Below are 12,233 nucleotides of genomic sequence, written 5' to 3'. Positions count from 1 at the left end.
AGAACCTCCTTCTTTTTGAAGTCGGTTAATAAAGGTGTCTCATTGTAACGATGACAATCTTATCCCACAGGATGCGTTCCAGCCCGTTACATCCTCGGCATTCTAGGATCCATAGGAATGGCCATAATATACGGATTAAAGGTCAACCTTTCCGTAGCTATAGTGGGCATGTTGAATCATACCGCTATCAAGATGGCTGCCGTCATCAATGATACCCACGATGTGAACAAAACTTTACCAGTTGATCCTGAACGTGCTAAGGTAAGAAAAATAATGAGGTGTATTCTTTTTACTATGTGAAAAAGGAAAAACAATGTTTCATTCATGAAAAAAAATTCATCAAAATAATCATACATAATTCACAGACAATTAAATTGAGTGTCACTTTGAGATTATTCTTCATTGTTTTCAGACTGATAAAAGTTATTCCCTTTGTGATATGTATATATTTTTTTTTTCACTATAATAAGTAATTAATGGGGTGTGTGACTCGCGGTACGCAACGCGAGTGACCGTGGAGAATGTGTGCGTCCGTACACGTTGCGCGGTGGGCGTGCGCACATACAAGCCGCGCTGCTATGTTTGTGTGGAGTTACCACACTTGTCTTTTTATATTATCTTTATTGCCGTCAAAAGTTCGTCTTTATCACAGAGGTACTTTCACTGGATGAAATACATTTTCATAAGTTCAAAAACTTATAATAATCCAGAAACGCAAAATACCAAAGATGCATGACAAATCAATCTGTACATTTATATGCATGATTATGATATGCAAACTGATCAATTTCATGAGCAGAGTAATTTAAATTCGGGCCAATTGAAACGGTCTTAGGTGCGTCAATATTTTCATTGTTATGGCGGCGCGTTCAATTTAAAAACTTTTTTGGCTAACTGTAAACAAAGAAAATGTACATGTACGTTGATCAAGTCAGAAAACAGTTATAAATAACTTTAGAATAACTATTTAGTTTACTACAGTGTGGCTAAAATGAGGTTAAAATTCAGAATAGAGAATAGCTAGCCTTGAGCAGGTTACTCGTAAAGCTAAATGATTAAATCAGGGAATCTTGGGACGATTCCAAAGTTTTTTTAACTATTGTGGTAAAAGAATGTTAAAATACGAACAAAAATCATTTCGGAGTTTAATTTTAACGAATAAATCTCAACTTTAACAATAAATATAGTATATGAATCAATAACACAGTGTCCGTCAATTGCAGACAAGAAATGAAAATATATTTGACAAAAAATTAAAATCTTGTGTATTTCTGTTTACATGTGTATTTCCCATAGGTACAAAAACCTTATCATGTAAACAAACAGTATTATCAATTCGGAACATAATACCGTACAATATTCTAATCAGTTCATATTAAGTGTTGTTCAAACACTATTAGCTGTACCGATCTGTTTTGGTGTAAACGAAGTCAATAACCGAATGAATCTCGAATTGTTCAATTAAATGCAATGGAACATTTTGACAATAAATAATTATTGATGCTGTCATATTATAATTTATGTGCTCCAGTTTAATCGAAGAACAATAACCTCTAATAGTTATAGGTTATTGTTCTAATGCCATAGAATTTGTTAGGCCACAGCTCTTCTCTAGATTTAATAGAAAAAAGAATGCAGGAAAGAACTTTTCAACTTAAGCCCCCGTTAAAAAAAAGGGTGACGGGCGCCCTGGTAGTGCCCCTGAAATCTTTGCGATTTAAAGCTCTGAGTGGCATTGCACTGTAACTGCTATGGACAGGCGTGTCGCCTACCACTAGGCGCACGACTTGTTTGGCCCGTAACTTGGTATTATAAAAAAAAAAAACAAAAATTACCGACGCAACAAGCGAATGACTATGATGGTATCACTTTATGGGGAAATAGCACAGACGCTTTACGTTTATTACATGGAAATAAAATAAAATTGTATTCAATAGATGACAAAACTATATTTCACTTTATTTATTATAGTAGTTTATGTGACTGTTACATAATAAAAGGAATTAAAATGTGAGTGAGGGTGGAGGAAACATCTCACGAGTGCTTTAATTCTTATATGTACAGTTACATACACTGCTTTATCTATACACATATTATAAGCTCTCTGTGATGTGTTCAGGAACCGCATGTTACGACTGGCGAAATGGCGGCAAATAAAAACTTTTCTCATGCATGTCCCACAACCGTAGTTTTTATTTTTAATTCATAGACAAACTAGAATCGGCCCCAATTATCATATCGTTCGATATCAAGTAACGTGAAATTGTCAAAATTGTTTGCTATTGACATTTCATTTCGAATAAACCTTCATCTCGACTATTATTAGAATTGAGATCCAATCAAATTGTTTTGTTTTTCAGAGATATTCTAAATTTGAATCGGATTCGATGTTATTAAGAAGTTTTTTCTATCCTTTATGTTATGAAGCAATAATAACATTTTCAAAGATAGAAATTTATTCTAACAAAACAGTTCACCGTTGTGCTGGTCGTAATTTGCGGTTTTTGAACACATTATAGAGAGTTTATATGTAGATAAAATAATAATAATTCAATAAAAAAAATTAATACTTAAAGACTTAAAGGTTCTATTTTCTGATCTGATCAATCATAATTAAGATTATGCTTTCTTTAATTTGCAATTGTACAAATATGAACTTACGTAAACATAAGAAAAAGCAACGAAAAATAATATTGTAAAGTGAAAATCCTCCTCTCTATCTATAATTTCCAGTGCGCTACAGGGTCCATAATGTGCTGTTAATTTAGCTATAAGCCTTTTTCATCTGTGTGACGTTATGGTAAATGCAATAAAGAAATTAAATGAACATTTTACGAAATGAATGCGTTAGGAATATTTACAAAGCTGTAGATCACATTTCATTATTAAAGTAAAAATTCCAACTCTGCAATCTTTACACAGTCATACAGAGTTTTTAAGTTTTTGCGATTGTTACACATAGGCAATGAAACAATTTTTTTTGGTCTAAACCGCGTATATTTGTTTTTCAAACAAATTCTTTACAGATCCCATGTTCGCAGCTCAGTGACATGGTAAAGTTATTAACCAGTCATGTCTAATATAGACAAACCATCCTATTATAGGGTGTTTATAGGGTTTGCGATTTAGGGACGAAAACATATGTAGTTGCATTTCTTAATTTACTATGATGTATTATTAAAGCGCAATAACAATCTGTCGTCATTATTAAAAAAAAATGTGCAAAAACTAATTGGATGTTGCTATTACGCGTTATTGTTCTTACACGTGTAAATGCTTATTATGAGTAAAAATGTAGGTGATATACATAGATATAAGATTATCATACAAAGCTTAGGTTCCCAAAGTTTTTGGCTCACCGCCCACTTAGGCAAGATAAAAAATTTCAACGCCCACCATCCCAAAAATAATTGAAAACACGTACAAAAAATCACAAGTAAGCTACACGCTTGTCCATAACAGTTGCAGTGCCAGTCATGAGCTTTAAATCGCAAAGATCTGAAGGGCAGTGCCACTGCACCCGCCACCCTGAGACATAATTAGTTGACAAGTCTCATGTGCCTGTAATTTCACCAGTATCCTTACCCTTCAAAATTATTGCTTGACGACAGAAATGGGTAACGTGGCAGTTTTACCCTGAACGAACTATTTCCCAAGGAGTTATACTGCTACTCAAAATATATAGTGTAGCTGATATAGATAATTCAGGTTTCTTTTGTTCAAATGCGGTCCTGTCCTGTTGGTGTTAGTTGTTCCAGGGCATGCGCCCTGGACAGCACCAACGCTCCCCAATTGCTTCGGAGGCCCCAGGACTCTTCAGCACCCACTGGGCGGTAGACAACACTTTGGGAAACTATGACAAAAAACATCGACTAACCAATTTAGGCAATATCAAGGTTATTAAGGCAAACCGATGGGAATCGCGTCACATGGACTTTTCGCCACTGCTACTTACAAATACAAATTAGACAAGATTTTAATATGGCTGCTGATGAAATTACGGGCACGTGGGACTTGTCAGCTTATGTCTCAGGGTGACAGGCGCAGTGGCAGTGCTCTTCAGATATTTGCGATTCAGAGTGGCAATGCAACTGTTATGGACAGGCGTGTCGCTTACCATCAGGCGCATGATTTGTTCGTCCCGACACTTACCCGTGTCTTAAATACACTTACGTTATCATGCAATATACAACATTAAGGTTTAATTTATATAATAATAATAATAATAATAATAACAACGCGCACACACTCAACACAGCCCCGCACTAGGGAAACCCTGTGTCGCGGGTGCTATGGACACACACATAGATGACGCCAAATTACACCCTAACTCTCGAGAGAAATAAATGTAGGCCATGCAAATATTTCTCCCGGCCCTGGAATCCAACCCAGGACCTCTGCGTGGCAGTCTGGCATGGTAACCGTTCGACCACAGAGGCAGTTTGCGGCTGAACGGAATGGAAGCGACTTTTTGTAAAGATATTGTACATAGCATAATGAACTTTACGACCAATGTGTACCTTACAAAGTAGATACGAGCCAAAATCTTGGCTTTACTAAAATTTTGATTTCAAGATTTTGGCTCGTATCTAGTTTGTACGTTACACAATTGATCATAAAGTTCGCCGTGATTGTACAATATCATTACAATAAGTCGCTTCCATTCCGTTCCGCCGCAACATAAATTGAGCACAGGCTCAATTTATGTTGCGGCGGAACGGAACAACCTACAGAACAACCTATGAATTACAGAACAACCTACTTTATGCAATAGACGGCCTTAAGCCAGATTATTCACGTTTAGTTCCCTAAGAATCCGCTAGATGGCATTGACCCATTTGGCTTTTATTTCTAAATCGCGGTGTTAAGATTTTCCCTCGAATGGTGTCTACTCGAACACAATTTTGTTAACGTGAAGAGAAATTTGAGAATACAGAGTGCTCAGAGGCAACTAGGAGTTGAGTCTCTTCTTGGGAACTGCTACCCGGATCTTCTGACATTTCACACGCTCATATAGGATGAAAAACCTCATCTCGCGGAACGGTTTCCAGGAGTCAAGTCCCTTCTGCGAACAACTGCCGGAACCTTACGCATATAGGGTGAACTTGTATTGGCGATATTACAAGGTGAAAATAAAAATCTTTTGAACAAACAACAATTTGGAGTTTCACTTGGCTTGTTTTGGTAACCTCATCCAACGGAAGAAAGAACCTCCCTCCTTTACAAGCCTTATGTATTTAAATTATTTAAAATGTGGCGACTATTTTATCGAATTGCACGACTAATTATGAGTGAGCACAGTTACTAAAAACAACGAAAATATTGATAAGCTTAAAAACAATAATAATTATAAAAAGTAATACCAACAAAAACAATAAATACAAGAGAACAAGGTTTTCGGGCAGAATTAAACTAAAATGGAAATAATTAAGGCTTAATAGTATTGATTTACGAAATTTCTATATATATATACAACGACTGTCAAAATATGTAGCTAACCCTACTATGGCTATTAATACAGAGTATCCTACGGCTATGCAGAGGGAAGTGCTTTAAATATTGTATATAGGATTATTTGCTTCATGGATACTTTGTTTTATTTTCAAAAGTAAGTTGGTAATACAGCATTTTCTCAGTTTCAGTTTCAGTCAGCTTCAGTTGCTTGCCTCACTTGGGAATCGAACCGACCAAACGAGAAAACCTGTGTTTTTATGATGCCGATGGTTAGGGTCAATTATAAGGATTATCTCCTCCTAAGTAACATAGTATCTGAAATCAAAGGAACGCCATGAAATTTTACATTTAAGTTTAAGAAAATTAATTATAGTGCGTTTTATACTTTCGATTTTCATACTTGAAGATGAGATTTACGTACTTTCCCTCCGTGTTGCATAACCTTGGGACACCTGTATAATCTCCAAAGTCTTGAGACACAGGAATTAAAGCCCACAACGGTCTTGCAGAACGGTGGCACTAAATGTGTAATAGCGAATCCGGGATAAAGATACTCCAAGGGAATTTTGAAATCCAATTTAGCGAGCAGTTGTTGTTGTCTATGTTCAAATAAATAATTTTATACACAAATATTAAGCCCAATAATTACTACTATTATAATACTTTTTACAGGTAGCAGACGGACCTTTCGAATGGTCATCGCAGATTCAAGGCATCATTTTAAGTTGCTACTTCTGGGGTTACTTGGTCTCGCAGATGCCTGGTGAGATTTTATTAATTATTGAATAGCATCTACAGCGGTCGAATAAGTTAAAATTGAATACTAGGCGGAATTAGGTCGATTCCTTACCGATCGGCGCAGCAGTCTTTCTTATATTAATTTTATCGCAGTTCTGCACATTTGCTCGCACAAAATTTTTCCCATCTTCATTTTCGCAGTTCGTTACATTTGCGCGTGCGAATATTTTTCTTACCTTTTTTAGCAGTACTGCACATTTGCACGCGCAATATTTTATAATTGAATATTTTCCCCGTTCACTTAACGTGTTGACCTTTGACTTTGGAAGTAAAAATATGGGCGTCGGCGAAGAAGAATTGTATTTTTTATACTAGTTTAATATTTCATGCATATCGGTTGAAGAACGTTAAATAACTCCTTCGTAGTAAATAAAACTCCGTTCGTAGGTTGTGTAATTTGAGTAGATGCTAATACAGCTTCGTTTGCTGCGCTTCGACGAAGTTTTCGGAAAAGGTATTATAAGCCTTTTCTAAACTTATACAATTTCTTTTGTAGGTGGCCGCATAGCAGAAATATTATCAGCTAAATGGGTGATGTTCTTCAGTGTTACTATCAACGTAATATGTACTCTGCTCACCCCTGTCATGGCTCAGGCTCACTATATTGCTGTCATATTCATGCGTGTTGGGGAAGGCATAGGAGGAGTAAGTACAGCACACTCTTAATATGAAATTTTCTAAGAAGATACGAAATAGTTGCTTTTGTCCCTTACTCCTTATGTATCGATAAACAAATATGTATTATATTTTGAAGAAGCAGCGCTATACTTTGTCTGCATCATATTTATTAATGGTCATGTTGGGCAGGGAGTAACATTCCCAGCGATGCATGTTCTGCTGTCGAAGTGGGCACCGCCAGCTGAGCGAAGCGTGCTGTCCACTTTGGTGTACGCTGGAACTGCATTAGGAACTGTAATTTCTATGTTCATGGCCGGAGTACTTACTGACAATTTGGGTAAGAAGCATGCAATTCGAGAATATTTCTTAAAAAAACTAAGTTTACCAATTCCACCCGATAAACAGAAGGCTCGTACTTTCATTCACTCAAAAGCATATATCGACGTTGTTATGTTGACACTTTGTATCGTATTTCCACACTCTCAAAATACAAGTTGTCATCGAATGACATTCGAATAATACGCAGGTTGGGAGAGTGTCTTTTACGTGATGGGTGGTCTATCTTGCATCTGGTGCATCCTGTGGGTGATTCTGGTGCAGGATTCGCCGCAGCAGCAGTCGATTATAAGCGTCGAAGAGAGAAACATGATCGTCACCTCATTGGGCGGGACAAATGACGACCGTGGACATAAGGTGAAAGCTTTTTAAATTGGCATCCGAAGTATGATAATGAAATTTAATGAGATAAAACGAAAGCTGCGCAAAGATGAGGAAGCTGTTTATTGATGTGTTACGTCACTACAATAGGTTGTGTAGGGACGGACAATGCCGACACATTCATAGTTCTTTAGAAACTGACAATTCGGCTAAAGTCTGGAAGTTTCTTAGGTTGCTGGGAGTTGGTAAGTCACGTCAAGATTGTTTCCCAAAAAATTTAAAACATCTACCTTAAATTATCTTTCTTCGCTTCCAACTGCCTGCCGACCATCCTCCTTTTTTTTTAAAGAGTTTATTGATTGTGATATTAAGAAAGGTATATAATCTATTTCGTCCAATGCTGTTGGCAGTGACCACATTGGTCTTGAAATGACTCGTACTTGATTAGATTCTATCTGTGATCCGGTAAATTCTTAACTTTTTTATCAGCAGCGGGGAATTTCCTTCCCTTTGGAAGGAAGCTCTTATCACTCCTCTCCTCAAGAAAGCTAACCCTTCCAACCTTTCCGATTTCCGACCTATTTCTATACTTCCCTTCCCTTCTCAGGGCGGCGTTTTATCTCCTCTTCTCCTCTCTTCTCGATCTTCATAATTCAATTTCCCACAGTCTTACCTCATCCTACCACTTGTATGCAGATGATTTTACAAATGTACACTCACCAGCAACTTGAAAACCTGCACGAAGCCATTCAGGAAATTAATCATGATTTCCGTCACATTTCGACGTGGAGTAAACAATATGGTCTCAAACTTAACGCAACGAAAACGCAAATGATTGTTATTGGCAGTTCTAGAATGGTATCCAAGATAGATTGGTTTCGCTTGCGGCGGGTTATTATAGACGACACCTACATTAAAATTAGTGGCAATGTAAAAAATCTGGGTATACTCATTGACACGCAGCTATCTTGAGCACCCCAATTAGCTGAGACCAGTCCCAAATTGTTTGCGTCTACCGCATCTTTTACACGGTTACGTAATTTCTTGCCTATTGCGACGAAAATTGCGCTTGTCTTCTTCCAATTCTCGATTATGCTGATGTCTGCTATCTGGATTTAACCGAAGAACAGCTCAATAAGCTCGAATGTCTACAAAACATTTGCGTCCGTTTCATTTATGGTCTGAGGAAATTTGATCATGTTTCCATTTACCGCAAGAAGCTGAAGTGGTTACCCATTAGACTTTATCGGAATGCTCATATTCTTAATCTTCTTTATGGCACCTTATTCATTCCTCACATACCACCTTATCTTAAGGAGCGATTTGAATTCGCCCATCAGTCCAACCCCCGACTTCTGCGCTCATCTTCAACTCTCCAACTCAAGATGCCCTTGCATACCTCCCAGTACTACGACCACAAGTCCTTTACTGTTCAGGCTATTCGTTTGTGGAACGCTTTACCTTTGTCTATTCAACAAGTAAAATCATTGAATATTTTCAGAAATATGGTAAAAGAACACTACCTATTTTTATAGGTGTAGGAATATATGTATAGTAGTTTTTGATATTCATATATATGTATTGGTTTTATTATTTATAAATATGTGTATATTTGTATTTATTCACCGTTTTTATATCTATTGATTAGTCATTCTTCGTACACCGCCGCCTTTTTCCTGTGAGTTATAGAACTACTTCCATCCAAAGGTTGTCTGGCAGAAATCGCTTAAGACCGTCCATTGTACCATAGTACCGCTTATTTTTAATTTAATTGTATTGTATTTGTTTCCTTTTTTGATGTACAATAAAGAACTTTTGTATTTGTATGTAGGTATCTCAAAATTATCATTAATTTAATGATACAATAAATTACCAATAGAGGCCCAATCTTCCAGCGAGTAAATCAAATGTAGGTACTAATTAAATTTATAGCAGAAAAAGATTTAGGTACCTTTATTCCAAAATGATGTGAAGTTAACATTACAGAAACTACCTGTACCATGGCATGCAGTGCTGCGTTCAAAACCATTCTGGGCTATTTTGGTAGCACACACCTGCTCCAATTGGGGATGGTATATGTTACTTATCAAGCTTCCTTCGTACATGCACGACGTGCTTCATTTGAATATGAATGAGGTAATTGTGTAAATTCAAGTTTGATTAAATACTTTTTAATTGAGTGTCGATTTTAATCGAGCTAAGAAAATACAAAATTTTAATTATAATCAACACAAAGATAACCCAGTAAATATATTAAAAAAAAGTTTCCATTTACTTTTCGATAAATTATTGCTATTTTATGTTGTATAAAAAATTAACATTCTTTTGTATATTTGTTATCTAAACTTATACTCCGAAATCATAAAATGTGGTCGTTAGTTGTGAAATATTTTTTCTTTCATTAGATTGCAGTGGCTACATCTCTTTCATTCCTTTGTTTGTGGTTCTTCAGTATGGCTTTGAGCAAAACTCTAGATTGGCTCCGAGGCAAAGAAATAATTACCACAACTACCGCCAGGAAAACTAGTACTTTGATTGGTAAGACTGCTAATATTTTCTCTATAAATTGATTTTAGAATTGATTAAAGCTTTCGATTATCTTTAACATTAAAGAATCTATCTTATTCTAATCTAGCGAAATGAAACTCGAGTGTTTTAAATCCTGCAATACATATAATATGACCAGCAGTAATATATGTATAGTTTTCCAAGGTAAAAAATATAAGATGCTTTAAATTGATACGACCACGCGTTCCTCAAGGGTAACTTTTATGCCCTTAACTGTTCTTCATGTTCCTAATATTTGTGTCACTTTTAAACTTGATCTACCCAAACAGCATCCGTGGTACCTACTGTGTGCCTACTAGCAATCTGCTTCAGCGGTGACAGCCGCGGTGCACCTGTAGCCCTCATGGCCATCGCAGTCACCAGCTACGGAGGCATGTTCTGCGGATTTTTATCTAACCATATCGACATTGCGCCCAACTACGCAGGTAAAACAGGTTTTAATAAATTTTCTACATTTTAATCTACTGACTATCCCTAGCAATTCAGAGGGCAGCTAATGTTGTCCTAGACGTCAAATATGATGTCTATGAGAGAAAATTCAAGATTATTTGACGATTGTAATTTTATATTTACTTATGCATAATATAATTAGCCGTGGTAACCTAATGGTTAGACCTACTGCCTCGCAAGCGGAGGCTGTGGTTTCGAATCCGCGCACGCACGTCTGAGCTTTTCGGAATTTATGTGCCAAATTGAATTTGAAATGAAAACATCGTGGTGAAACCGGCACGTCGTAGAAAGTTCACAACACTCGGAAATGTGAAGTTCACAACACTCGGAAATGTGAAGTCCCCAACCCTCATTGGACTATGGTCTAAATCCTCACCTGAGAGGAGACCCGACCTAAGCAGTGGGAATGTAATAATTATGTAAATGGGTTGTTGATGTTGTACTTGTTAATTTGATAAAGTTGATCTTTTACAGGATCTTTGATGGCAATAACAAACACTGTTGCTACGATTCCCGGTATTGTGGTTCCAGTCTTCGTTGGGAGCTTTATTGACAACAAAGTAAGCATTTTTCAATATTGTAGGTTTATAATTATTATAACAAAAATTGAAACATTAAGAAAAATTCATTCGATCATGCTGGCTTCCAATCAGCACCCTCAGGCAAGCAAACTGTGCCAGATGCTCTGCCAATTAAGTCACGGAACGACCCAGTAGACCTTACGAATGTTTCTATGTGCTTGTTGCACATGTTTGTTTTTGGTTTTTAACGACTTTTTTGCCGTAGCGCCATCTGTGAGAAATTTAGTTCTTCACACAGATTTAATTGAGCCTCTTATAATATGAGCTTTCGAAACATTGACTTACAATTATATGGATGTCGGGTCCGCGCTAAAAAGTGTCCGAACTTATAGGGCGTTAAAATCGTATACAGAGCGTCATTCACGCTTTAGTCTTCGTTTGTTCGACTGACAGCGAAGCAAGCAAAATTAGACAGTACTGCGATGACATTACAATTTAAATTCAACGTTTTAGCTTTTTCATATTCCTTTACATGTCACTACGTTTAAATAGTTTGACTGGGGACATTTTTTTCGTGGTTCTTGTATTAGACCCGTCGTCCATTTATTTGTAAGTCAATGCTTCGAAATGATAGTTTTCCAATTTTTCAAATTTTGTTCCAATTTTCCGGGAATTATTCTGGAAAAGTATCCACTATTTGAATTTTTTTGGAAAATTACCCAACAGTAGAGACAAAGTAGTTATCGAGAGCCGTATTTAATCCATAACACATGAACAATGATTCTTCTAATAAAAAAAAACTGAAATATTTATAAGAAACAACACTATGAAATTTGGAAATTCGACGAGAAAAATGTCATAAAGTCCATTGAACATATCCACCATCGAAATTATGTGATAGATTAGATATGTATTTCTACATTTATTTCTATTAGATATAACTATATCAAGATAACTATCAAGAGCATGGATCAAATGATATTTTTGGTTGTCGATTTTTACATAAAATATTGAAAACCAGGCAAACACATGTCTTGCTTGTTTTTTCTTGTTCGAAGACAAAACGCCCTGTATACAGGCAAATTTAACTGCCTCCGTGGCTGAACGGTTACCATGCCGGACTGCCACGCAGAGGTCCCAGGTTCGATTCCCGGGCCGGGAGAAATA

At 36.6% G+C, this 12,233-nt stretch overlaps 1 protein-coding gene across 1 annotated transcript in view; it reads left to right on the top strand.

Moving 5' to 3' along the window:
- Positions 1-12,007, top strand: part of LOC113231499 (sialin) — a 38,026-nt gene extending 26,019 nt beyond the window's left edge. Inside the window, exons 2-11 of the mRNA XM_026465824.1 lie at positions 71-261; positions 6,127-6,217; positions 6,749-6,897; positions 7,060-7,207; positions 7,397-7,563; positions 9,514-9,663; positions 9,933-10,065; positions 10,365-10,520; positions 11,020-11,105; positions 12,002-12,007. Coding sequence (XP_026321609.1) covers positions 118-261; positions 6,127-6,217; positions 6,749-6,897; positions 7,060-7,207; positions 7,397-7,563; positions 9,514-9,663; positions 9,933-10,065; positions 10,365-10,520; positions 11,020-11,105; positions 12,002-12,007 — 1,230 coding nt within the window. The 5' untranslated portion in view covers positions 71-117. The remainder of the gene's footprint in view (positions 1-70; positions 262-6,126; positions 6,218-6,748; positions 6,898-7,059; positions 7,208-7,396; positions 7,564-9,513; positions 9,664-9,932; positions 10,066-10,364; positions 10,521-11,019; positions 11,106-12,001) is intronic.
- Positions 12,008-12,233: the final 226 nt, after the last annotated feature.

Source organism: Hyposmocoma kahamanoa, unplaced genomic scaffold (assembly GCF_003589595.1).
Source record: "Hyposmocoma kahamanoa isolate Upper Pololo Valley unplaced genomic scaffold, ASM358959v1 65, whole genome shotgun sequence".
NCBI classification, from domain to species: Eukaryota; Metazoa; Arthropoda; class Insecta; order Lepidoptera; family Cosmopterigidae; genus Hyposmocoma; species Hyposmocoma kahamanoa.
This window is presented reverse-complemented; position numbering and strand designations above follow the sequence as displayed.